The 27,686-nt window shown below is 50.4% G+C and overlaps 1 protein-coding gene across 1 annotated transcript in view; it reads right to left on the bottom strand.

The window, feature by feature from the left end:
- NRG2 (neuregulin 2) overlaps positions 1–27,686 on the bottom strand; it is a 158,870-nt gene that overhangs the window by 53,591 nt on the left and 77,593 nt on the right. Inside the window, exon 2 of the mRNA XM_030957411.1 lies at positions 3,628–3,799. Coding sequence (XP_030813271.1) covers positions 3,628–3,799 — 172 coding nt within the window. The remainder of the gene's footprint in view (positions 1–3,627; positions 3,800–27,686) is intronic.

Genomic DNA, 27,686 nt, shown 5'->3' with positions numbered 1-27,686 from the left:
GATGTATAAATCCCATTATTCCTAAAATAATTGTTATAGAATAAGATGTCCTTTCAGAGATTTACAGTTTGGGATGCTTCTCCTTCCCTGGAGTCCCCTCCCAACATGCTGCAAGTAATGCTCTACACCCATATCACATGTCCCTCCACCAAACTTGGCCCCACCAGCTGCATAATGAAGACATCAAAGTCATGAGGGCTCTCTCAGCCCTCAGCCTGCTCTGAGCAGTTTTCAGTGTTTGTTCCATGCAGTCAAGACCAGAGGGAGGCAGCTCCAATGCCAGGGGACACTCTGCCTCGAGGTTTTCAGCTCTGGGGCCCAGCAAACGGGGACAGAGGTGGCAATGCCAGGCTGGGTGTGCACAGACCCACCCAGATGCTCTCAGGGAAGTGTTCCTGCACTGCTAAACAAGGGGCAACGCTCACTGAGGGGTGATTACCTCAGAACTGTCCCACAGAATGACAGAATCATTTAGGTTGGAAAAGCCCTCTGAGATCACCCAGTCCAACCATTCCCCCAGCACTGCCAAGGCCACCAATGAACCAATGTGTCCCCAAGTGACACATCTACACAGTTTTTGAACACTTCCACCACTTCTGTGGGTAGCCTGTTCCAAAGCCTGACCCCCATTTCAGTGAAGATGTTTTCCTAATATCCAAACCCCCCTTGGCACAGCTTGAGGCCGTTTCCTTTTGCTCCTGCTCAACAGCTGCTGGAGTCCAGTCTCCACAGCCTGGTCCCAGCACAAGACAGGCACATTTTAATGGCAGCAGGGAGCAGAAACTGGGATGGAGAGCAATTCTGGGAATGCTTTGGGCTCACACCTTTGCTGCTGAGGGAGTCTCAGACACTGGAGGAGGCAGGTGCTCAGCTTTCCTTAAAATGTTTATCCTTGGGCTTGTTTTGCCAGCAGGAAGCCCTTCCAGCACCACACATCTTTGGCCTCTCACTGGAGAGCCAGCAAGTTTCCATGGGAACTGGTAAATGCAAAATTATGACTTGACAGCAGAGTCCTGAGGAAGGGGGACCAACTCCCTTCCATTTGCTCCTGTCCCTGGCCCAGGGGCTGCGTGTCCCCATGGCTGGGGGTGGCATGTCACCCTGTCACAGCTCTGTGCTGGACACGGGAGGAAGGGCTGGGACACCTGGGAGCACAGCAGGGCAGGGCTGGCTGCTCTGGGGCTGGTTCCTCTCTAGCTCTGAGGGAAATCACTCCCCAAGCCCCTGGGTATTCCCACACCTGGCTGCAGAGCATGCTGCAGACATTTCTCCAGAGCATCCCAGCCCCAGCAGCCACTGCTAAACAAGCAAGGCCACGAGACTGACAAGGGCCACCAAAACCAGTGAGGGCAGCAGAGGAGAGATGTGGCAGCAGCTCCCTGGCCACAGAGAGCAACACTCAACTTTCCCAGGCCTTTCTGGGGAAAGTCTGTGAGCAGATCAGAAAACATAATGAGAAACAATCTTATCTTCACTTGCTACACCTGTTCTTGTGAACATGTAGAGTGTGTAGAGTGGGTCAGGCAGTTGCAAGCTGACTGTGGCTGGCTAGGTCAGGATGTATGAATTTGTTCACCAAAAAGTAGTTTCTTAATTAGCCAGTGGTGATGGTGTTTAGATTAGAGGACCAATTAGGTCCAGGTGTATCATAACTGTCTATAAAAGCAAGAAGTTTCTTAATAATGATTATATAATAAAGAGACTGATCAACCTTCTGAGAACCATGGAATCAAGAGTAATTATTACCCAGCTGGGCGCCCATTACTGAGACAGAGAGAGGCAGGCACAGCTCTGCCCTGTCTGTGCTGCCTGCAAGCCCAGACAGCACCCAGTTATCCTGGAAGCACTGACCACCTCTCTGCCTCATCCCAAAACAGCCACAAGGCCCAGAATTATTACAAAGGAGGCCAACCATCTTGGGTGTGGCTCTGAAACCAAACCCAACAGGACTGAAATTAAATTCGGGCAATTGGCAACGCCCTGTTCAAACCCTGAGTGATTTTTCTAACTGATTTGTAGTAGCTTCTAATTTTAAAAATTGTTACTCTAACAAGTCCATGATGACCTTGTATTCACACACCCAGAACATGTTAGAAAAGAAATACAATCAAATTTTCCAAGGGGTCAGGCAGTTGCAAGCTGACAGTTGCTCGCTAGGTCAGGATGTATGAATGCAAGCACAGCCATGAAAATGGAATAATTTTAAGATACATCATATGTAAATATTGGGCCTTGAGAAATATCAACATGGATTCATTTGAGTCCATTCCCAGTGAGAACCCCTGATCTTGGTCACTGGGACCTCTTTCTCCAGGTGTTTTAGCTCTGCCTGAATGAGGGGGTGCTGAGGGCTGACACTCACTGAATGAGGGGGTGCTGAGGGTGACACTGCATGAGGGGTTGCTGAGGGTGACACTCACTGAATGAGGGGGTGCTGAGGGTGACACTCACTGAGAGCCACCTGAGAGTTCTGCTGGGTGGGGACTTCATGGCAGATGTGAGGGAGCTCGCCCTGGGTGGACAGATGGGAGGATTTGCACAAGACAAGGTCTCTGCAGGTGACCATGACCCCTGATGAGTGTTGTGAGGTGATCTGGCATCTCAGCCCTGCTCAGTGTAGAGGAGAGAAGGCTGAGAGGGGATCTCATTCATGGCCATCAATATCTCCAAGCGGTGTCAGAGGATGGTGCCAGGCTCTTTTCAGTGGTGCCCAGTGACAGGACAAGGAGCAATGGCCATAAACTAAACCATGAAAAGCTCCATCCCAACATGGGGAAGAACTTCTTTATGCTGAGGGTGGCAGAACAGCTGCCCAGGGAGGGTGGAGTCTCCTTCTCTGGAGACATTCCAACCCCACCTGGACACATTCCTGTGTCACCTGCTCCAGGTGCTGATGCCTTTGCAGGGGGCTTGAACTGGATGATCCTCAGAGGTCCCTTCCAGCCCTAATTTATCATTCTGTGATTTTTCAGTGGCCTTAGGTGCTTCTGTGCCAGCTAAATTCAGGAGAGAACAAACCAATTCCTCCCACAGCCCTGCTGCTGAGTGATGGGGCCACAGCTGGGTTTGGGTACCTTCTGCCCCCAACCCCTAATCACAGAGCAGGAGTCACCCCAGGAAACCTGAGCTGCCCACAGCTACCAGGGAAAGGCTCCCCATGTCACAGAACACCTGTCTCAGGTATCCAGTGCCTCCCTGACCCCAGGACAGCCCACCTACAAACCCAACACCTTCCCTGTGTGTGCCCTGCTCCTCTCCCCATGCTCTCTGAGGTCACTGGGGGCCTTGCTCGCTCTCCTGGCCATGGTAACTGGGCTGAGCATGGTCCTGTGGCTCTGAGAGCCCTCAGTGCTGCACAGCAGAGAGCTGGGGAGCACAGCAGCACAGCCCTGACCCCAGGACAGCCCATCTACAAACCCAAACCCCTCCCTGTGCGTGCCCTGCTCCTCTCCCCTCACTGAGGACCTTGCTCTCTCTCCTGGCCATGGCAGCTGGGCTGAGCATGGTCCTGTGGCTCTGAGGGACTGCTCAGCAGAGATTTGGGGAGCACAGCAGCACCTCCAGCCAGGTGGCCCCAGACCCAGACCCTGAGTGAGCAGAGGCAGAGCAGCCCTGTGTTGTACTTACTTCCCATTCCCATACTTGATTCGGATGTCTTTGCTCTTCTTCAGCTCCTTCCCATCCTTAAACCATTTGTAGGATGGCTGAGGGTTCCCAGCAGTCGCCTCACACTTCAGGGAAATCTTCTCACCCACATGAACATTTGGGCTTTTCAGTTTCTTCAGTTTGGGAGGAACAGCTGAGGGAAGAGAAAGGGGACAGTGTGAAACCTGCCCCTCTCAGGGCTCTGCACACACAGGAGGAACCCCCAAACCCCTCCCCTGGCCAAGCTCCTGCTGCCCCCTCTGCCACGAGGGCATGGAGAGGGGCTGCCCATGGAAAACAGAGCACAGGGAAGGAGCACAGAGTCAGACACATCCACACAGGGAACAGAGGGAGGCTCTGGAGGCTCCCCATGGCCAGATTTGATGTTCCACAGAGCCCTGTCCATGCAGGCAGGGCCCTGTGTCTCCTGTCCCTGCAGAGCTTTGCTGAGCTCTCCCACCACACACCAGCTCAAGCTCTTCAGGGATTATTTTTCCCCTGCTCCTGGCCATTGCTGCTGCAGATTACCAGCACCTACATGACCTCTGTGGCTGCCATGGCTGTGCTGCCAGTCCCACAGCCCCAGGCAGAATGGTTTAGCCCAGATGGTTCAACTCGTGCAGAGACCTTGTTCAGCTCAACACCAGCAGAGCAATGGGCACTGAGAGGGGCTGCAAGAAAATCCTGCATGTGTAAGGATTAGGAGGGGAGGAACAGCTGTTTATTCAGGCTGCAAGAAGAAAAGTGAAAGAATAGGTATTTAAAATGGTTTTGTGGCAGCAGAGTCAGGCTGGCCAGCAGCCTCTCCAGCCTGGAGCCTGGCTCTGCACGTGGGTGTTTCAGAGAAGTGATTTTTACCATGCACCTGGAACATCAGACAGAGAGGGAGACACTTCTTATCAATCTCTGCCAGGCTTTATATCAAACCTGACAAGAAAGGATTAGCAGGCTTGCAATTTTTCTTTCAACTGACAGCTCTGCACTCTTCTAGCTCCCTTTCTCTTTCTCAGCGCTAACCTTAAAAAAGGAAACAGCAACTTGCTGGCTTTGCCTTAAGAATATTGGTAACAATGGCTTCTCCTTGTCTAAGGTGTGCTACTGATAGATAATTTCCTCTTTCTAATATGCACAAACCACCTTCTAATTGCTTTGTGCATTCTGATCTTGTGAAATGGCAGAGTACTCAAAGGCTGAGGGGCTGGATGGGTTTCATCAGAGCAATCACTGTTCTACAGTCCTTTCTATGTCTCCTCTAGCTCTTCATGCCAACTAAGTTAGTGTAGGTTGATAGTATTTAAAGACTGTTCTCACCAAAAGGGATCTTACACAAAATAATAAAAAGAACAGCCATCATCAGGAATATGCTCCTGAGGTAGGAAGCTCTCAGCACTCTCATATTCCTGATGGGAGTGAGAAGCTAAATTGTCCTTAATCAAAAGGATCCCAGCTAAATTGTCCTTAATCAAAAGGATCCCAGCATGGATGGAAATGGAACAGTTCAGGGTGACAGGAGTGAGCCAAGCAAAGCTCACAGTGACTGAAAGGCCAGCCCAGGGCTGGGGGTGGGTAACGTGGGCTGGTCCCAGGCACATCACACCTTGCAGCTGCCCCTGGATCCCTGCAAGTGTCCAAGGCCAGGCTGGACAGGGCTTGGAGCAACCTGGGATAGTGGGAGGTGTCCCTGCCATGGCAGAGGGTTGGAATGAGATGAGTGTTACGTTTTTTTAAGGTTGATTCAACACAAACCAGTTCATGATTTTCTAATGGGACAAGGAGAGCACAAAACCCTTGGGTCAGCTGCAGGCAGTGGTTGCAGGCTGTGCACTGACATCTCTCACTGCTTCCCAGGTCACTGTGCTTTGGCACAAACAGGGACTTCTGACCAGAAATGATCTCAGCTTTCACCAAACTTTAGGAATTCTGTGAATATCCAAGGTGTCATGGGTTTTGTGAAGCCCATATCCCTGATCCTTGCCTGGAAATGGGTTGCCCAGAAGAGCTGGAAGGCAGTGAAGGGAGAAGAGAGCTGGTCTCTTCCCAGAACACTACATGGAGAGCCAGGAAGGTAAACAGGACCTTGCTTTTATAGGGGTCATTTTGGGGAATAGAGAAATAGACTCTCAAATATTTATTCTGTCTGAATGTGTGTGTCAGTCTGCCCCTATTGTACCCCGAGGTCACCCTGTCCCCTGCCAACATTATCCATACACCTTAAATACAGGGAAGGTCCTGACCTTGGCACGGCTGCATCTGCCTTGTTTTATTTCCAGCCTGGGGGTCTGCAGAATTATGAAGCTGGCAGCATATGGGTTAATTTGGACTGAGATACCAGTCACTGAAGGGACAACTCTTGTCTCATTTCAGAGAAGCCACAGGTGTGAAGAATTCCGATATTTGATAAGCTAGAACCAGGAGTAGGATGTAAAGAAGTTCAACTGGTGTTAAAACCGATATAACAGCTGAGTCCTGGGGCATAAAAGGATATTCTCCTCTTGTCTCCTTTCCATAGTTCTATGTGCTACCATCACCCGGAGTGGAAGAGAAACTGGAAACTGCTGGGAGAAAGGGGTGTCAGCCCTGCCCCTCTCCACCAAAATGCTGGCAAGAGCAGAGCAAACCCCAGGAACCTGAAGCCTGTGGAAGAAGAGGGCCAAGAACAAGCAAGGAACTTGATCTCCTCACCAACATGAATCATGTCTCACCTAAAACTCTGCACATGCCACCAGTGATGATTGCAGAACATTCCTAAGCAGGCAGATCCAAAAAACCCAAAGAGCTGACACACACACACAGGATCCCACCCCTCCAGCAGAGAGTCCTGCCCAGAAAAAGGGAGGAGAACATCCTTCCACCCCAGTCTACATGTTTTTGGTGTCTCACTACAGGAGGGAAGGAGACAGTGTATTGAGCTCCAGGCCACACTTCATGGACTCCATGGACTGCAATCCCCCAGCTGAATCAGAGCAGTGAAAGGGGAACCCAGTCCCAAACTATTCTGGACTGTGTCTGGGAAAAGGGCTGTGCCCAAAGAGGCAGAGCTGTGCTCCCTGACACATCTGTGCCCTCTCTGCTGCACTGCAGCAGGGCTTGTGCTTGGACAGCAGCGTGGGAAGAGCAGGCAGAGCCCCAAGCCTGGGAAACAGCATCTAGAGCCTTGCTCTGGGCAAAAGGGGAGCCTGGCCTTGCTCTCTGGGATGGGCTGGAAAGCCTCACTTCATAATTCCTGCTGCTTTCAGAAAAACAGAGAAATCTTCATTTAGAGCCATTCAGCGCTGATGACTCTGCTTAATTCCAGACAAAGACTTTCCTCTGGTTTTCACTCATAAAAAGTTTAAACTGCAATTCTTATTCATAGTCTGAACTCCTCTAACTTTGGCTTCCAGCCAAGAGATCTCTGCCTTTCTCTGGTAAATTTGAATCCCATCTAGCAACCAGAAACCCCTTCCCTTTTTAGGTATTTGTAAACTATGTCTGAATCACCTTTCAACCTTCCCCAGCAGTAAACTAAAGTAGCTTGAGAGGCCAGAGCAGCACATGGAGTGCTAATACTGGAGTATGTCAAAATTTTACATTTAGGTACACTTTCAGCTTTTGACCATTTCCCATCTCTGCCCTGTCCAAATCACAGAGCTGCAGCTCAGAAAACCACGAGTTCAGTTCAAAAAGATCAGAGGATTGATTCTGAGTGCCTCCTTTCTTAGTGCTCTGAGCATTTGGGGTCATTTTAATCTCCTCCTTGATTGATACATTTTCCAGCATGCTGGAAAAACAAAACCACAAGCTTCACACATATCAAAACAGCGCACTACCCTGGGCAAACAGCTTTAGATGCATGCCAGGCAGGGTCCAGGTCTAATCCATTATGTTTCCATCAATTCCCAGCTTCCCAGCCTCCTCCACACAGGTGGGGCCAGGGCAGCTCCTGTCACCCAAGGGTCACCCAGGTCACCCATCACCCTGAACAGGCTGAGCTGAAGCTGCAGTTCCAGCTCCTCACCTTCTGGTTCCCATGGAACAGCCCTGCCAGATGTGGTCTCCTCCACAGCTGGGCTGGCAGCACCCCCAGCTCAGCCCCCACTGCTGCCAAGTTCACCAAAACAGAGGTTTTGGACTTGAAAAATGGAGGGTTTGGCTCTGCTTGTCAGACTGAAGCTACAGCTTAGGATCTGTATCTCTGGTCACTTTGCAACCCTGTCAGCCCCTCCTCCATCCAAATTTGTGTCTCCTCTCCGTGGGGTGGAGTGTCACCAGCCTCACAGTGCCTGAGCTGCTGGGCAGAAGAGCCAGATGCATTTCCAGGCAATTTTTCTAAGTGACAACCACATCAAGGGTATGTCGTGCTGCAAAAAGCAAGTTTCATCCTGGTAGAGCTAAGACCAACAATAAATACAATTTTTCTCCAGATTTTTGCTCACTCCAAGGTCAGATGAAACCCAAGCAACCATTAGATCCCATCCTACACTAGTTGTGTGAGCTGTAAAACTTGGCCTTAAAACATGCCAGAGCCAGGATGGACAAATGCACACAATTTCCTAACTTGTTTTAAGGGCCACATTTGACAAAAAGACCTTTGCAGGAGAGGTTTGTCCTCTGATAGCACCCCTGGCACCCTCTGCCTTCTCATGGAGAGGAGAGAGTTACAAAAGTCTGAAACACTGAGCTCTAAACTGCACGATATGAGTTGTTTGAACATCCACCATAAAAGGACTTACATGTACACACTGCTTTAATTAATTCACTTCTGATTACACTTGATATGACACTGAAGTACCTTGATGATAACAACACCTCTTTTACTTCTGGTACCTGCAGCATGCCTGCAAGCACCTCAGAGCCTCAACTCCAAACATCATTAATCATCCTCGGGCAGAGTGCCCAAACAGAGTCCAACAATGGAGTGGTGACAAAACCACATCCCACCCACAGAGCATCCTACATAAACAACCCCTCAGCAGCAAAAGGCAGGAGCAGCCAGCCTGGGAAAGGTGCTCCATGAGCTCTGGAGCAGCCAGCAGTAGCAGCCACAGACTCTGCTTCCTGAGCTGTGGGGATGCTCCACACAGACGCATCTGAGATCTCTGGGTGACTGGGATGGGATTTCTCCTCTGGCCTCCTCCAAGGGCTGCAGTGTGAGGCTGCCCCACGCTGCCTGGCACATGGAGGCTGGCAAAGTGCTTAGGTAGGTGGATCTGGAGACCTGGGAGCACAGGATCCTTCTGTGTCTCTCTGAGCAGCTGAGGAAGAAGGCAATTGAGCTTGAATTCTCTTTGGCATGGAAAAGGGAAGCTGAAAAATGCTTTCTCACAGGAATGGAAGAGATGCAAGGAGAGTTAAGGCCTACAAATTCACAGGTGATCCTTGTATCTGAGCTATGGCTTTCCACACAAGGCGCCCACCCAAATGTGCCCAGGTCAGGACACCCCTCCTGTGCCAGAGTAGGGGGGGAAGGAAGGTGCACAGGTGATCTCTTGGAAAGGAGCTGTGTTTCTCAGCCTGCCCAAGCCTTTGGTATCAGCACAGCCTTTCCACATTGGTGCCAGGGCTCTTGTGCTGCGCTGGAGAAGCTGCAGATCCAGAGGTGTCTCCGTGGGTCCGAGCTCCCAGCTCTCCCCACAGGAACCCAGACACACAAAGAATGCTCCAGGCACAGTCCTTGAGGCTTCCAAGCCTCACTGAAGGACAAGATCTGGAGGCATGAAACCCACCCAAGCCAGGTCTCAAGGGCTGCTGGTCCCTAAGCCCCGTCTGGAGAGTCCCCACCACTTTGCTGCTCAAAATCCCACTGGCTGCACAGACATCCCTTTTACATAGGCTGCCTCAGATGGGAGTATTTCAACATTCTCTAACATGGAAAATTACGGAATTCATCTTTCCATAGGATCTGTTTTGCAGCCTCAACTTGCTCCAAATTCAGTCACTAACATTTGCCGAGATGGCAATTCCTAACTGAAAGGAATTTTTCCTGTTTCTGTCATCTCTACTGCAAAGTAAGGACACGTGTTCCTGGCACATCACCATGCAGGGTGGGACACCAGACACTCATTGGGGGTCAGCACCCTCCCCACTGTCATACATCTCACTTCTTGCCCGATGCAGTCCCACAGGCTCCACTGTTTTAACCAGAGGTGATGCTCCTTTGCCTTGGGTTTTATTTGGCCTTTATTTGATAAGGAGACAAACCTGAAGCTCAGCAGCAGCTCCTGATCCCCTGGACTTTGTTTCAATACTGGCTGCAAATGCCAACCTGTCAAAGAAGGGACCCACTCTGAGGAAATCTCCCTCCTGCCAGAAGAAATGGAAACATGGGTGGAAAAAACTCACAATACACTCGGTGTTTGTGCTCCTTTGCCCAGGTTTTTATGGAGAGGGCAGAAGGCAGTCCCTGCTGTGCCCCAGGCAGGCTGTGGCGCACACAGCCAGAACTCTGAGGGGACTCAGCTCCTTGGTGGCAGGGTCAGGAGGGCTCCTCAGAGTCTGTGACCCTCCAACGCCCCTGGAGGTAACAGGGCTGGATTTGAGTGAAGCTGTAGAACAGCCCTGGCTTTATTGCATGGGTGGACACAACGTCCTCAGACCACACACAGCCCCGAGCCTGCGGGAGAGAACCTTGGTGTGACACTGACACATTGTCCCATGCCAGCCTCGACCCCCAGCGGGTAACTACAGACTCCAAACCCAGAGCATTAAACATAATATAAGATCTGTAATACGATTTATGCTTCAGGCAATTTATGTTTCAGTTTATGCCAAAGCATGGCCAGACATTCTCATGGCAGTCTTTGTGGCCACTGTCTCAGATCCTGGTGTGCTGAGCAGGGGTACGTGACAGGTAAACAACAATGACAAATTTAAATTTCCAAGGGGCAGCATTTTGCTGTAACCACTGTTTGACCTTTTAATTAACAAATAGCCATGTTTCTCCAGGAGCAGTGATCATGGAGTCATGGAACCATTGAATGGTTTGGGTTGGGAGGGACCTTAAAGCTCATTTCATTCTGCCCCCTGCCATGGGCAGGGACACCTTCCTCTATCCCAGGCTGCTCCAAGCCCCATCCAGCCTGGCCTTGGGCACTGCCAGGGATCCAGGGGCAGCCACAGCTACTCTGGGCACCCTGTGCCAGGGCCTTGCCACCCACAGAGGGCAGGGACTCCAGTGTAGGAGCCAGCACTAGACCCTGTGGCTCACCTGGGACATTTACGCCTCATCTCCACATTCTGAGGGACTACCTGTGCAGTAACTGCAGGGAACAGCAAGGGTTAATGACCCAAATCTCTCCAAGGACAGGGGAGATGCCCTTGCTGCCGTGCCTCTCCCACAGAGGTATTCCAGGAGTCAGAGGCTCATCTCTGCTCCTGGGAGAGGTCCCACTGTGGGAGCTGGAGATGCAGGTGTGACAATGCAGGAGCCACTGTCCAGGTCCTGGAGGGTCTGCTGAGGACCCCTCAGCTGCCTCACACAGAGCAGACCCTGGTGAAAGGACACAGATGACTGCAAGAGTGAAGATGCTGAAAAGATTTGAGATCTGTGGATTTGGGGTTAGGATGAAGCGTGGAAAGCACTGTGCTGAAGCCAGAACAAATGCATTATTCCTCCTTACATGTCCCATACCTTCCCTAACACACAAGTTTCTTTTCCTTTAACTAAGTTCCTGTAGCCTTCTGTCTCAGGGAGAAGTGACTACCACATCAATCTCCAGCACTGTTATAATTTAAAAAAAAAATCTAAATAAATTGAGGGTTACAGCAATCTCTATTTTCATGACCATTCCCATCACCAAAGAAAATTGACTGGAACGTTACAAGCAGGTTTGTTGATTTAGGTTTGCTCTCTATAGGATCCCTCTGGCAACACAAAACAAGGGATCTTAGAGGTCCTTTCCAACCTTAATGATTCTATAATTCTATGAAAATGTGCCACAAAGCCAGAAATTCCACCCTCCTCCTACAAATCCTGGCTCCACTTATATTTAAGAGCAACTGGTAAATTCCTCCTCCTCTGTCTTTCCCACAGTTAAAAATCCAGTTATTCTTCTTTCCAGTGAAAGTTTTGAAATTGGTGTATGATTTGGTGCAGAGCCTGGGGCTGAAATCTCAGCTCCATTGAAATCAATGAGCAGCAGGTCACTGGGCAGGGATGTGCTCCCAAATACCCAAATTGTTGAGACAACTGGGCTGTGCTTTTGCCACAATACCGGAGGTGTCCATGCACAAACACCCACCTGAAGAGCACAACTCCACCAAGGCATGCACATGCAAATATCCAATATTAAAATCCAGGGGCTCCAGAGCTTGGATTTGCCAAACCTAGTACTCTATGAACACTAGCTGGTTTGCAAACAATGTAATTGGAGTAGAATTGCTATTGTGTTTGTTTGTTTTGAATATTTTTGGCCAGGAAGTTGTCCTGGAGGTATAGTTGAGCATAAGTGGTCTGGTGGAAAAATGTCATTCATTCTGTTCCTATTAAGACCAAAAACAATAGCCACACAAAGACAGCAGCGACAATTTCTGCTCTTCATGCCTCTAACAATGTGTTTTCAACCCTAAAGGCAACATCTTGTTTGTACCCAATTGATTCTGGGATCATATTTTATATAATCAAATATATCTTTGAACAAAGATATGTTTTATGAAGTGCTCAATTTCCAGATGACCTTGGAAACAGCAATTCATAAAATATAGCTTTATCTCTATCTTCACAATCAGCTAGAAAAATTGCCCACCCATGCTTTGTGGACTGCCAGTCCAGACCCAGCCAACGAAGAAATTACCCCAAGCATCCAAACCTCTAAAATACATTAATCCTTTGTTCCAGTCACTGAGCACTAAGCACAAATTACTTGCCCTAGAACCCTGGTAAAGACCCGGGTGGCATCCATCATCTTTCAATCACCAGAGGAAAGTGATTGAAAAACTCACCCCAGGAGACAAAACAATCTAGGTTAGCAGAAAAACCCCTCATTTCATTAAATGTTTATTCTGAAATCTGTACATGAAACCATATATAGACCCCTTACGTCATGGCAAAGCTAAAGGCTAAAAGCTTTCAGAGTACAGGGAAGAATTTGCAGATGCAAATGACCATTAGTGGGGATGTCACTGGTTCTAGAAAGGGATGAAAAAAAAAACCCTGCTGGATGTTTTACAGCTTTATGAATCACAGGACTGTTGTTTTAAAACACAGAGGAGAAGAGCTCAGTTAGAGGGGAGCTGAAATTCCTGTAACAGGGACTGCCTGCTCCACCTGGGCTCTCCAAGGATGGGAGGACAGCAGGCTGCCCGTCGTGGACTGGTGGGAGCATTGCAGGGAGAAATTGTTCCCTGTGAGGGTGGCAAGGTCGTGGCACAGGGTGTCCGGAGAAGCTGTGGCTGCCCCTGGATCCCTGGAAGTGTCCAAGGCCAGGCTGGAAGGGGCTTGGAGCAGCCTGGGACAGTGGAAGGTGTCCCTGCCATGGCTGGGACTTGGGATGAGATGGTCTCTAAGGTCTCTCCCAGACTGAACCACTCTGGGATTCTGTGATGATTCTATGACTCAGGAAATCTGTAAAAACAGGACCCACTGCAATGTGGGGGTACAGCAGAGCCCCAGACACACACACTGAGTCCTTCAGATAAATCAGGATGGGCCACTGCAAACAGGAGAACGTGACCAAATCTCTGAGCGAGGTGCCAGGTTTGCCACACAAAGCTGTCCCTCCCTGCCCAGCCGTGGGCCCATCACGGCCAGGTGTGCAAGGGAAGGACAGGGCTGCACCCAGGCAGCACAGCACTGCTGGGCAGCTCTGTCCTCCTCCCTCAGTTCCACTGTATTCAAATGGATGAGCACCACAGAGGGGGTTAACTAATGAGGTGTGAGATCTGAGGTCAGGAGGAGCAGGAGCCACGGAACACCTCACTGCAGTGATGCCTTAAGTTTTAGCTTTCATATTTTTTAGATTCTGTACTGCATTTTTCATGTTTTCCAGATTCTGTACTGCATTAGTATATAACTCTGAACTTCATATAAAGTGTTAGCAAGTTCTCCTCACAGTTCAGTCAGACAAAACAATCCTTTTCCAGCCCCAGAACCAAGGACACCATTGCAGCTTCAGGCCCAAAAAGTGTAAACAGCAGCAAATTGAGGAGAGCAATCTGGGAGGATGGGACTGCATAACCTGGAGCTGTAATTGGACAATTAATCCAATATTTAAATGGACCAAAACTTATTAAAGTGTGAAAACTCGTGACCCGTCACCCATCTTGGGTGTAGCCACGGCTGGCCTCTTGCACTGCCCAAGGTGCATCCTTTGAAAGCCTTTTTAATAAATTCCTACTTTATTCCTTTAGCACTGCCTATCCTCTGTTCCAGGGAGCCTCTCAAGGCATCAGCAGAAGATCTGACTGCCCCAACCCACACCAGCTCCATCCCAGCAGAGGATCCACCTCCTGCCCTGCCCCAGCAGACTTTGCTGTCAGAGGCAGCTTTAACGAGTGTTTTCAAACATGCTTAACTTCAATCAGGGAAAAACAAGAGAACCTAGGGATCAGTTACAAGATGTCAATCCAGGGCAGGCAGAGGTCAAGTGAAGGTCGGATGCAACAGCCCAGCTGGCAAAATTTTTTTGCTGCTTCAACTTCCCAGGAAGTTCTGGGCCAGAGAACATCCTGATGTTTTACACACAACCAGGTGAAATGCCACATAAAACAGGGATTCACAGAAGAAAGCACTTAAATTAAATTCAGTGAGAAGCCTCTAATGCTGAGGTGGAGATGTTTAATTTTTAACCTATAAAATAATATTCTCTAGCATTCCATGACAAAAGCCAGCCACTTGCAGTCGTAATTACAATATTTTTTCCCATGTCTCTGCCTACTTTGAAAGTTCACCATTGTCTCTGGTGAGAGACAAATCCACCAGAGGGTATTTCCAAAACAGAAAGCCCTGTTTTTATCGGGATCTCCCCACAAGAGACCCCAGGGCTTGCATTAGAGACTTGTTTGTTCTCTGTAATGTTATATTAGAAAGATTAAAAGTTTTGCTGTTGGTTGAAGAAAGGCTTTAAAGCACTTGGTACCAGAAGTGACCGCAGGTCTGGTTTTCATCCAAACACAGGAAAGAAGCTAAAGATCATCCCTGAGACAGCTTTTCCACGAGCCCAAATCCCACCGAGCGTGGATGGAATTACAACCCCGCACCACGGCGTTGTCCCAGTGCCCCTTCACCCTGGGTCTGTGCCACTCTGCAGCTCTGGGCACAGCGTCTGCTCCCTCCCAGGGCTGAGCCCACCGTGGAACCCAGCGGGATGAGGAGAGACCCCGGCAGGCAGAGCTCCCCCAGCCCGGCCCAGGGAGGAGGCAGAAGGGCCACCCTCGTCCCTGGGCTGCAGGGAAGCAGCAAATGGAGCTGTAAATTCCGACTGGGACTCTGGGCACTGCCCAGTGGAGACACTAACACAGCGTGTCTCCTGCCTTGTCCAGAGTGCGGCTTCCCAGCATTGTTCTGAGCAGCTCCGGACCCCCACTGGAGCACAGCAATGGGTGGCTTCCACTGAAATGTCCCCCAACCAAGCTGATTTACAGCTGCCAGGAGTCTCCAGGATGTCAGCTCTTCCTGATTAATTTTTTTATCCTTATTTTCCCCCGTTTTATATTTGAATATTGCTTATTGCGATATTCTTCAGAACTATTCTCTGGAAAGCCATCCTGGCTAATTTTTGGCTTGTAAATTGCTCATGAGCAGTTTGTGGCTTGTGTTTAAAAAAAAAAGAAATCAAAAAACTCTGGCTCATTTTGGTTGGATGAAGAGATTTTGTGGCCTGCATCAATTTTAGTCCCTGACAGCAATGACAGAGCTCTTATTATCACAAACATACAGTTGCAATTTTAAAATTTGCTTCCTGTGACTCTTCGTTAAAATTTAATCAACAGTTTTTGTTTCCACAAACATTTCTCTGGCAGAAAGATCACTTTATAGAATATTCATAGGCAACAAATGAGAAGGAAGGTAAAGCAAATTTGACTTTGTGATGAGAGCCAACCCTTGCTGGCTGTCCAGCTACTTCACAAAGGGATTTAGGGAAGAGGAACACAGGAAGGTGTAATTTGCTAGGAGCCATTGCAGAACACAAGTGACTGAAAACAAAGACCAATGAATGATGTAGCAGCAAAATGTGGGCAAAGAGGAGACAATAGGCAACATGGTGACAGCCCTAGCAGGGAAATTATTCCAAGTTCAGACTGGACATGGGTTTATTGACCTGCTTCATGTCCAGCTTTAGGTCACAAAATGGGAAATTTCACCAAACTGGGCAGCAGATCCTGCACAACACAAACAACTTAAGGTGAAACCCAGAGTTCTGAACAAAAGATGGTTGTTGAGCAAAAAGCTATTAATAGTGCTGGGTTTTATCCCAGAAATGTTGCGTAAAGTGGGACAATTCACATCCCTTCTCTGTGCTTCCATTTCCTCTCTCAAAGATCCCACTTAATATATTTGGGGCAGGGACTGGCTCTTGTTATGACTCTGTGCTGTGAATAGCACAAGGGGAACAATGCTGCAGCCAGGACCTCTGGATGCCACCACAAATGCCATTTTAAGCAGCAGTGACAACAAGCAGAAGGAGTTTGGGATCCAAGGAGGAGACCTGGGCAAAGACAGGGCACAATGCAGGTTTCAACCTGAGTTGTAAGCATGGGTGGTTCTCATCTCCATGCAGGAGTGACAAAGGAAATGTGAGGAGGCAGTGGAGCTGGACAGGTAAGAAGGGTCTGCACTCAGAGCCTTTGCTAAAGCAAATTTCCTGCAGAGCTGCTCCTTCACCTCTGCAGTCCCACTGCTCCCCCTTCACCATCTCCCCAAGCCACCCTTGAGCACCCCATGGAGAGAAATGCAACACCTAGAACCCAAAAAGGGATTTACAGGGGCCTGAGAACACTGCAAACCTGATGGAAAGAGCGGGATCTCCTCTTCTGGAGAACATTTTTGTAGGAAATGTTCAGTCTAAATACCCCATGCATGTGACTTTGTTTCTGATGAATCTGTAGAAGGGACAGTGGTGCTGAGGAGCTGCCCTGGAAAAGCCTGGAGAGACCTTTGGGTCTACAGAACTAACCTGGAAAGGTCCAAAGACAGGGTTCAGGGGAACAACAAACCACAGGATTACATGAATGAGCTTGGAAGAACCACTCAGAAATTGAGCAGATCACATCCCTGCCCCGAGGGGGGATCCATCCACCTCACCAGGATCCAGACACACAACCAAGCTGTACTGCACGTCCACACTGCATCCCACAGGGTGCCCCAGGACCTGGATGGCTTCTAGGATACAGCTGATCCCCACCCACAATCTCACCAGCAGTGGATGGATCCCCCTGGACTCTGCCCTGGCAAAAAGGCTGTCAGTGCAGGGCCCTGCCCAGCAGGTGATGGGAACCCAGTCACACTGGAGGTGATGGGAACCCAGTCACACTGGCAGCTACTGAGACCTGTGAGGCTCTTCTGGCCCCCAGGTGCAAAAGAGATGTTCCATCATTCCAAAGATGTAATCCATCTCTCCTTTTGTCCTGTCCTTTACACTACGCCTTCTTCCTGTTCTCTTCTCTTTGCCCATGCCAGCTGCTACCAACCACAGATAACCAAAATCACTCCTCTTTGTCCTTACTGTCTCAGTCTTGGCTGTGAGCTTGATGAATTTTTTTTCCTTTGCAAAACCCATTATCTTGAAAACCTTGAATCCCACTCTTAACCCCCAGTCTCATCCTCCTCTTATTTCTGGAGATGCTGACCACCTCCCACATCTCACTGAAGAGCTCCCACCAGCCTTGTCTCCATGAAACCCAGCGGGCCTGAATCCTGAATCACCTTCTCAGGCAGACACCTGAATACTGGTGCTGCTTTTCTGCTTTTCTGCCTGTTTGGGGTGGAACATCAGGAGCTCCACTGTCACACACAGCTCAGAGACACTTCAGTGCTGCTTTGAGGCTGTGGGGTCACACTTTCCCCCGGCTGCAGGCTGTAGAGAAGCTGAGCTTCCACTCACAGCCCATGAGAGGTGACTGCTGATCACCCTCCTGCCCTGCCTGTCCCTGCAGCAGCCCCTCTGCCCAATGGCCAGGCCTGCAACACCATGAGAACAAAACCTTTCTGCTCACCTAGACAATGCTGTTTGGAGTTGCAGGACCCCTGCACACGTTCAGAGGAAGAATTCCTCCCAGATTTTGCAGTCACAGGACCCTTGCACACGTAGAGGAAGAATTCATCCCAGATTTGCTTTTCTAATGGAGCTTTTCAGCAAGGACCCACACCAGCAATTACCCAGCCCTCACCCTAAGCCTGGGGATCATGGAGATGGAACATCACAGTTGAGCACAGCCTACCCTATTATGCTTCTCACCTCATTTTTCAACTTGTGCCCCTCCCTTTGTAATTTGGTGGTAAATAAATGCCTGGACAAAATATCAGCTAATTAACTGGGAGCGTCTTTGTGAGCACGAACAAAAGCTGAATGGACACCTCAGACAGGATCACAGGCAGCCCTGCCCCGTGAAGGATCTTCTGAAAAAACATTCCCAGGTAACTGACAATGAACAGATCCCAGTTCACGAGAGCCCTCAGGGGCTCCCTGGCTGTGCTGCAGGGTCCCGAGGAGACCTTTCAGAGGTTAACTCTGTGCAGTCACCATGGAGGGCAGCAGCTGGCGCGGCTTCAGCTCCCAAGGCTGTGCTCTCCTTCACTCCCCTGACAATTGGACACACTGCTGTTTATCCTAATCCATTGTTCATGGTCCTCCCCACCCAGTTCTCAGCCCATGTGATGCTCTCCTGTCCTCACCAACTGGAATCAATTTGGGGTGCTAGGGCTCTATCAAGACATTTCACTGAAATCTAAATGTTGGCAAAGAATTACCTGCTGTCATAAGATATTCTGGGATTTTATCAGACACTCAGAGTAAACACACAAGTCATCACATTTTTCCGGGGCAGCTGGCTTGTACTTCCCAGCTCCTCAGTGATCCTCTGAATAACCACTCAACTTTGAGAGGGTGATCCTGGTCAGCAAGGATTGTTTATCAACATAAACTTTATTCCCCCAGAATTCCCCTCTACTGGCGTGTTATGTAAAGCTGATGCTGCTAAAACATTCAGCTGAACTCAGGTCAAGAGAAGATGGCTTTTGAAAGCCTTCCAATGGTTCGTTTGCAATAAATGGCTGAGAAATAAATCATTTCAGCCCTGATGAGTCCTCAAGCAGCCAACTCTGTTAGCAGGGCAGCTCCAGCAGTGAGGAGCAGGGGGAGGCTCCAGTGCCACATGGGGGCTCGTGACAGGCACAGAGAGCAGCCAGGGAGGACCACCAGGCTGAGGGAGCCTGAGATGTTGGGTATGACCACGCTCCTTCACCCTGCTAGACAAGAACTCCTCTTAATGCAGCGAGTATCACTTACTGCTTCTGAATAGTTCCCAGTGGGGAAGCCTTCTGCATTCTCTCATGGACAGGGCTGCTTTCCTGCCCTGATGCCCAGAGGCACAAAACCCCTGCATGGATTTTTTCCCCAGTTTACCCAGATGACAGCATGCCTGTGCCTCATGTTCATGTCTGCCTCTCTGCCAGCCCTGCCATGCTCTTGCCTTCAGTGGCTGCAGGGGATGCAAATGAAACCAGCCAGGAGCAGCCAGGGATGTGTGGGCTCCCACCTTTGGCCTCAGAGAGACCTAGGCAATGCCACATTTCCATGACTTTTTGTGTGTCACGGTGCCCATTCTCCTTTCAGAGACCTCAGGTTTCAATGCTCTGGGGTGCAAGGTGTTTCAGGGCCCTTCCCTGCTCTCCCAAAGGCAAAGGACTTTAATTGACAGCCATGGAGTTGGGATGTGAGACCTTGGCTCAGCAGGCAGTGTACCCACAGATCACCTTCAGCTCCCCAGAGCATCATTCCCCAGGGCTGGCATGGTGGGACAGAGACAGTGCTGGAGGGCTGGATTTGAGGAAAACACTTAGGAAGCTTCATGCTCTGGCGTGGGTGGGACACAGATGGGTGACCAGCCCAGCAGCTCAGTGAGCACCAAAGCTGAACACCCTCCCAGAGGCCCCTCCAGGAGCTCTGAAGGGCTGCTGGCTCAGGACAGCCCATCGAGGTGAGCCCCAGGCTGCCCTGACAGGTTTGGGCTCAGCAGCACCTGCCAGGGCAGTGCTGAGGGCGGAAGGGGCACTGCCAGCTCGGTGCTCAGAGGCTCCTCAGAGGGTACCCTGCTCTGAGGGCTGCCCCTTTTCTGGGTACACAGAGAACAGCCTCCACTGCCCAGCCCTCAGCTCCTGTGCAGTGCTAACCCAGGGCCAGCTCAGGGCAGAGCTGCCCCAGGAGCCCTTGGCTGCCCAGCTCCAGCGCAGCTGCACCAAGGAGCAGACACTTAAAAACAGCAGTGCTTTTCTGCAGGATAACAGCGTGCAAGGCAGGACTCTGGTGCAGAACAGTTCTTTCTCTTTAAATTCCCACCCTAGGCCAAGCATGTTTTGCAAGAGCCTCCCTGTGCAGACAAGCCCCGAGGCTCCAGTGCAGAAAAACGCTGCTGCTGCTGGGGGAAGCACCCAAAGCCTTGTGAGGCAGGGACCAGGATTGCTGTGCCTGCATGTGGCAGGAGAGATGGGACAGGCCCAGAGAAATGGGCTCTCCATCACAGAGAAGACACCCAGTGTCTCTTCTGACCTGCAAAAAAAGACCAGGAAGAAAAGAAGGGGAAAGGAGGAGAGGAGGGGACAGACAGACACCAGACATGCAGCTCTGCTTTTTGGAAATCATGACCTGGGAAATCAGGAACTGGGCCTCTTCTCCTTGTTGAAAATGGTGATACTGAACTAAACAGAAGGAGATTTCCACCTAGAGATGTGTTTGGGGCTTGCTGTTATCTTTGATGGTTTCAATGTTTGGGCTCAGATAGGACACACTGTCTGTCTCTGTCCTGCCATGACAAAGGGGAAGAGAAATTGGAGAATCACAGAAAATAAAGCATGTACAGAACCTGGGGCTTCACGGGAAATACCAGATTATCACAGCCCTGGCAATAAAACCAAAACTGCTGGCACTGCTTCAGATTACAACTGCTTCTTTCTGCCCTCCTAAGACCCCAAAATGAACAAGACACCTACCTAACCCCACCAGAGAACCAGAGCTGTGACACAGAATCTCCCTCCAAATATTACCAACACAAAAATGTTACAACACATGAAATGAGCAATGGCCCTGCCAACACAAGGCTGCTTCTTGAAAATGGCATGGCCTGCCCACATTTTCTAAATATAGGATAGACAAGGAAACCTCTCCAGAAGTCCTAATAATCAAAAAACCCCAACCAAATACATGCTACATGGACAGAGGGGGTTTTGAAAGCTGTTATCAACTATTTCCATTGCACTCCAATTTCTGCCACTCCTGCTTTCCCTTCTGTCCACCAGCTGCAGGTAGGATGGATAAGCTTGACCACAAAAAGGAGTAATTCCTGAATTGCAGCTTAGGAAAGTCCCAGGCAACAAGAGCAGCATCGCAACTTCTCATCTGCAGATTCAGCCTCGGGAGCATGCCAGGAGAAGAGCCAGAAGTATTATTGGAAAGAATGAAATCTTGAGGTGTGTGGAAGCCCAGGTCACTTGGCACGGGCAGGGTCTGCAGTGCCCACAGCATCACCAGCAGGGCAGGCCAGCAGCACTGCACCCTCCCCAAGGAATGAGCTGAGAGAGGAGCCCTGAGGAGCCAGGAGGGCTCTGTGCTGGGGCTGCCCAGCCCCACGTTGTGCTGTGCCTTTACTGCTGCTCTGCCAGCCCTGGGATCCAACAGCAAAACCCCCTCAGGACACGTTCCTGGAGCAGTGCCCCTTCTCCTGTTTCCCACAACAGAGAACCAGGATCCTCTGCCCACAGGGACATCTTTCACTTGACAGCTTTTCTTTGGTTACCAACAAACCTTTTCACCCCCATGCCTGGAAGTGCACAACCGTGAATCAGGAAAGCTGAGTCAGACCCTCGGCCCTGGTGGCTGCTGCAGAGCTGCCCGAGTGCCACCACAGCGTGGGGGTGGCACTGCCCTTCTCCCCCAGCCTCCCACAAGAAACCCCAGGGCTCATTCCACCACCATCTGCAACCATTCCTCCAGAGTTCAGCATTTTCATATTTGACAAGATATTTGATAGGGGAAAATGGATTTAAACTGGAAGAGAGTAGGTTTGGATTGGATGTTAGGAAGAAAATCATCCCTGTGAGGGTGGGGAGGACCTGAGGTTGCCCCAAGCAGCTGTGGCTGCCCCTGGATCCCTGCAAGTGTCCAAGGCCTGGCTGGACAGGGCTTGGAGCACCCCAGGATAGTGGAAGGTGTCCCTGCCATGGCAGGGGATGGAATGAGAAGAGTTTTAAGGTCCCTTCCAACCCAAACCAGTCTGTGATTCTAAGATTCTGCGATTCAAGGTGACCCTCCTGAAATCCCTCCATGTTTCTTCATGGATCTTAAACCTCGATATCCAGGACTCTCCCTGGACCCACATGTGTGTTTCTGACAGCAGAGAGGTTTCCTTACTCCTGCATGGTCTCACTGGCCCTGCTGGACAGAAAGAGGGGGAATCAGGGCTCGTCAGGGTGGGCAGTGGGAAGGACACCCAGGAATAGGCAACTCACACTGCCTCCCATCTTTCTGAGATTATCTTTTTGGGATAAAAAGTTCAGATTCTGGACAAAGAGTTTTCATGCCTGGAAGAACTGGGAGAGGTAACCCAGGACTGAGTTGGAAATGTTCTTTCAAGCAGAGCAGCAGCATGGTCATTATCATACACGGGCTGCTTTTGGTACCAAGTCATCATTTCATGAAAGATCTGGGGTAATTTTAGCCTTGGGCTGACTTGTTTTTGCTTGGTCATATAACTGGCATCTCTGCAATGTCAGGATCTCTCCTGAGATGCAAGTTTTAGCTGTGTTTGTTACCCCACAGCTATCCAGAGAGTTTATTTTAGCATTCATTAAACGTGCCTCTCACGCAGCCTCTCGGCACAAATGCAGAAACCTAATCTCATTTATTGACAAATGTGAAGCAAAATATACTTCCATGCCAAGGAGTTCATTGCATTCTTTGTCCTTGCCCTTCAGGCAGAAGCCTGAATGAGCAGATGAAACACGAAAGAGCTCTGCAAGGGAAACAAACCGTGCCTGGGGCAGTGATCAGGGGACTCCTGGCCTTGGGCAGACATCCTGCCCTGCTCCAGCCCCTCCACCCTGCATCCTGTGGGCAAGGGACCTGTTAGCCAGGCTCTCTGGATCCAAACCACTTAAACAATCAGCCCTTTTCAGGCATCATGGCACAGGCAGCTCATTCTGCTCGTGGCAGAAGGCAGAGCCGGTGCTGAGGTTTGGTGTGATGTGAGCTGGAGCTGCTGTGCCCATCCACGATGGCATCACAGAGCAGGGCAGGCTGAGGAAGCCCTGCCTGGTACTGCCAGCTACCCAAAAGGAGCAATGTACCCCAGCTGTGGGCTCTGGGGTGTCTCCCAAGCCTCCTTCCCCACCAGAATTCCTCTTGCCTCCATGCTCTGCAATGGCAGTCGGGCAGGTGAGGTTTTTTGTGCTTTGCAGTGCAGCTGAGGGTTCTCTCCTGCAGAGAGCAGCAGGTTTGCACGGGCACAGCTCAGGCTGGTTACTCTGTGTGCACAAGGACTGTGCTAGCAGCTGGAAGATCCTTCTTCCCTCCCTCCAGCCTGCCAAACTCCACATTCCTCTCTGCCAGCCCTGCCCCACTCCCCTGAGCTGGGAAATGGGCACAGGCACCTGGGCAGCCATGCAGTGCAGGCAGGGGCATGTGGCCAGGTTCAGGGGAGCCCCTCTGCCTCCCTTCCCTGGCCTGTTGTCTCCCAGGAGCACCCAAACCCAGCTCCCTCCTTGGCTGATGTGCCTTCTCACAGCAGGAATGAGCACCAGGCTCTGAGGAGACGCCACAAAGCCACGCCTGCACTGCTGCTGGAATAACACCAGCCTGCCCCCAGAGCAAGGAGATTTCTCTCCAGGAGCACTTGGGTCAAGCCAAGGGCTGGGAAGAGCAGGGACACACTTTAGGTGTGCTTTGAACCAGAGATGGGGATGCTGAGCACGGGAGTTTTGTCAGCGGTTTGACTGGAGGGAGAGATGGACCAGAGACACAAAAAGAGCATCAGGGTCAGTGCAGGCTCTGCCAGAGTGGTGTGCTAGCCAAAATTGCATCTACACACCCCCAGAGGGCTGGAGCACATCAGGAACCAGGGAATTCTTGCAAAGCCCTATGGACTTCAAAGGGGAAGAAAAAGCTCATGTGAGCACAAACATATGTACACATGCACACACACACACAGTTTTGGAGGGGAATAAAGTCCCAGCCTTCAAATCAAAAACTGTTGAAAGCCAGAGGGTTGGATGCTCAGCTGGTGCATATCACACATCCACCAAAAAAAGCCAGAGGAGATAGGTCAGAGAAACATCTGCTGAGAACCTGCTGGGTGGATTTCAACCTGATTTTACCCTCAAATTAAGCAAATGTGCAAATTCTGACACCAAGAAGAAGTTTCTCTGAAGGGCTTCCAAACATCAGTCAGTGATGGAGGAAATCTGGTTCAAATCTTTGGGGTGTCTTGTTTTAAAAATAAACCAACTACACACTAAAGCACCTGACTTTAGTGTAGTCCTAGGGTAAATTAAAGTTTCACTGCTTGCCTAAAGAACACTTTTTCTGTCCATCTCACACATTTGTAGCTGTCTTTTTCTGATCTGCCAGCCAAATATCAGACTTGGAGAGTAAATGTGGTTCCCTTCTCCTCCTCATCCTCACCGTGGATGAAAATTTAGCAAGAAAAACTGGGCTCTGACTTCTATTTGTAGTCCAAGATCTAAGGGGATAGTAGGGATGAAGCACATTGTAGAAGAGCTCCAGGACCACCAGACTCCTCAAGAGCTTGACCACAGCATTGCTGCAGGAAGAGAGCCTAGTGTGGTTATTGATCTCTGCAAAGCACCTCTCCCTCCTATCGAGGAGCCCTTGCCTTCCAGACATGCCTGAACTAAAATCCATTGTAAGAACTGATGACTGAGTCTGCCAAGCCTAATTACCAGAGTTATTAATTACCTAAAATGTTTAATTTTTACCATTATCTCTTGTATTTGTTGTTACAATTTGAAACATCTCAAAAATGCAACAACAGAGCGCTGCCCTTGTTGGAGAGGAGACCATCCCAGGTCACACTGGTTCAAACACCATTTGGTGCCTGGGCACAGCACCAGAGCCAGGAGCAGGACCACACACACCTCTGCCTGCTCTGACACTCCATGGGATGGGCAGGGAAGTGGCAGTTTTGCCCCAGTCAGTCCCCTGTGGGTGCAGTGAGAGCTTCCCCTTGGGCAGAGTCCCCTTCCCCAGCCATGTGACTTTGTTGTGTGTCCCAGACAGGAGGTCAGCACAGCAGGTGATGCATGTCCAAGCTCCAGCCCTGCTGGAGAGGCCTTCGCCCTCCCAAAGTGCCTTCCCTGCCAGCACGTCCCTGGCCTGCCCCAGGACAGCACACACCCACAGGAGCCAGGGCAAGGAGCTCCACACAGAGCCTGGCTGAGCCAGGAGAGCTCAGTGTGCTCTCATCCTCAGTGACACTGGCGCAGCTTCCCCAGAGGAAAGCTCCAGGTTATCCCACAGCCTCTGCTCTGAATGCTGTTTCCAGCACAGACATCATCCAGCCTTTACTGGGATTTCATACTTCTCAGCCTGGATTTAGGATCCTAGGCATGAGTTGCATCTCTCAAGCTTCTCTTGATTTCTTCAAGTTCTCTTCAAGAGACACTGTGGTTTTTTAATGGAGCTTTGCTGCCAGAAGAAAGAAGCACAGCCAAGCAGGAGGCGTGTTACCCAAAGCTCCACTCACTGCATATTCCAAGAGCTGTAACAGAGCTCTCAGGCACTGGAAAAAGCACAAGGTCCTGCTGAACATCCCCCCTCATGCACCTGAAAGCACTGATTGGAATCTGAGGGAAAATGAGAAGTGGTCAGAGGAACAGGAGGCTCATCTCCCCCATTTCACTGCCTCAGGAGTTCTGCCACAGTCTCATCCCACCTTCTCTGAGCAGTTTTGAGCTGCAGTTCCATTGGAGCTCAGCCTGAGCCAAGCCCTGGGCTCAGGGCAGCACTCAGAGCAGGCTCTGGCAGTGCAGAGGCAGGAGGAAGGATGTCAGAGCCAGGCTGCTCGTGGCAGCACAGCTCTCCTTCAGCCAGGTTGCAGCTGGAGCCCATCACGTTAATGAGGCAGGAGAATGAGCTGAGCACATGACTGACCTCCAAGGTCGGCAGCCAGGCTGTGCTCAGCCCCTCTCCAGATGTTCCTCCTCTTTCCAGAGACTGCCTTTCCCAGGTTACTTGCACCTCCAAAAAGGGATTGGGAATGGAATGCCCAGGGCTCTGACTCACCAGCTTTTGGATCCATAGTGGGATTACTTACTAATGTACTGTTCTGCTGCATCCTGCCCCTCTGCCAGGCGTTCCCAGCCCTGCAGTCTGCCTGAGTGGAGAGATGGGTTATCCCTCTGCCCTGCTGGGTCCCTCTCCTGTAACTACTGTTTGTATGAACACCTGAGACCGTGAGCCATGGACAGTGGAGGAACAGAGCTGCATGCTCTGTTCAATCCCTCCTTCAGCAGAGCTCCAGGGAAGACCAGAAAGGAGCTGGGATTCACCTCTTCCTTTACCCCAGCATGAATCACTGGAGCTTGTGAGTCAGACCCCCTCCATTCCCAAAGCTGAGCAAGTCCCTGCACGTTCCCCAGTGCGTGGTAACTGTCCCCATGTGTGCTCTGAGCCACATGAACACCAGCCCATGCACTGAGCCCATGGAAACACACATGTGGACAGATCCTGGAGCACAGCTGACATCTGCTACCTTGTGTGCCTGGGTGTTTATAGAAAACAGAACTGCTACTGTGGGATATCCGCCGTGGGTTATTCTTGTTGTAAACAAACCTTTCTGGCTACTATTTCTACCAGCTCCTCAGAACTGGAGTCTCTCCTGAGAGCAGAAAGCTGAGAACAAATCAGGAGCGTGCTCACCCTGCAGCGTGGACACAGCTCACACAGAGGAGCCTTGGCTGGCAGTGAAGGAGCTGCTGTGCCTGTGCTGCTGTTGAGGATCTCTGAGGCTGCACTCAGCATCTGCAAGGGCTTCCACATCCCCATCCTCCCTCCCAAGCCCTGTGGTAACGTGGCAGCACTCTAAAGCAGCCAGGCTCACAGACCTGGGCAATGTGCACCTGCTTCTGCTACAGTCCCACTGCTGGCTCGTGCCCAGGGGGCACCTTCCCCTTCAAGACTTGGGAGTTTCAATTGCAATACCCTTCTGCACAACCTTTCTACCACTTCCTGACTCATATGGGAGCTGAGGTCAAGCCAGTTCCTACTGAAACATGAGATACTCTCTGCAGAGACTCTTCACCTGCTCTCTGAGTAGTTTTCCAGCATTAGCAATTGCCATGGGCAGTTCAGGAGAAAGCAAAGTGCCTGTGCTGCCAGCTTATTAGCACTGACAAACAGCAAAAAGCTGAAGCACACGCAATGTTTTCCTCAACACCAAATAAAAATAAGAGAAAATGCCTGGAATTGCTGGGGAATTTAACCAACCAAATGCTTTACATTTCTCTGGTCTTTTCTCCCCAAGTGACCTCACGAAAGTACAGATGAAATGCAGACCCTTTTCAACTCGCTTATCTCGCTAGCAAGGCTTCCTCCAGCCCTTTTTTCTTCTCATCCCAATCCCCTGCCACAGCTCTGGCTCTGCTCAGCTCTGCAGTGAACGTTGGCATTGGTCTTGGTCGATTTGTCCCACCTCCCCAAAGTCTACCCCAAATCTTTCAGAATGTGCCAGGGCAGCTGATTTTGCACTCAGGGTCTTGTCTCAGTGTCATGGCTTTGATTGCCCCATGCACAGTACACGATAAAATACATCTGTCTCAGACCTGAACCTTGTGGGAGCATTTCACATTAATTTGTGGGTCTGTTCCCACATCCCACAGCTCAGGTAGTCCCTGCAGG

Source organism: Camarhynchus parvulus, chromosome 13 (genome assembly GCF_901933205.1).
Source record: "Camarhynchus parvulus chromosome 13, STF_HiC, whole genome shotgun sequence".
In the NCBI taxonomy this organism is placed as follows: Eukaryota; Metazoa; Chordata; class Aves; order Passeriformes; family Thraupidae; genus Camarhynchus; species Camarhynchus parvulus.
Note: the sequence above shows the minus strand (reverse complement) of the source record. Positions and strands in the feature narration are given on the sequence as shown.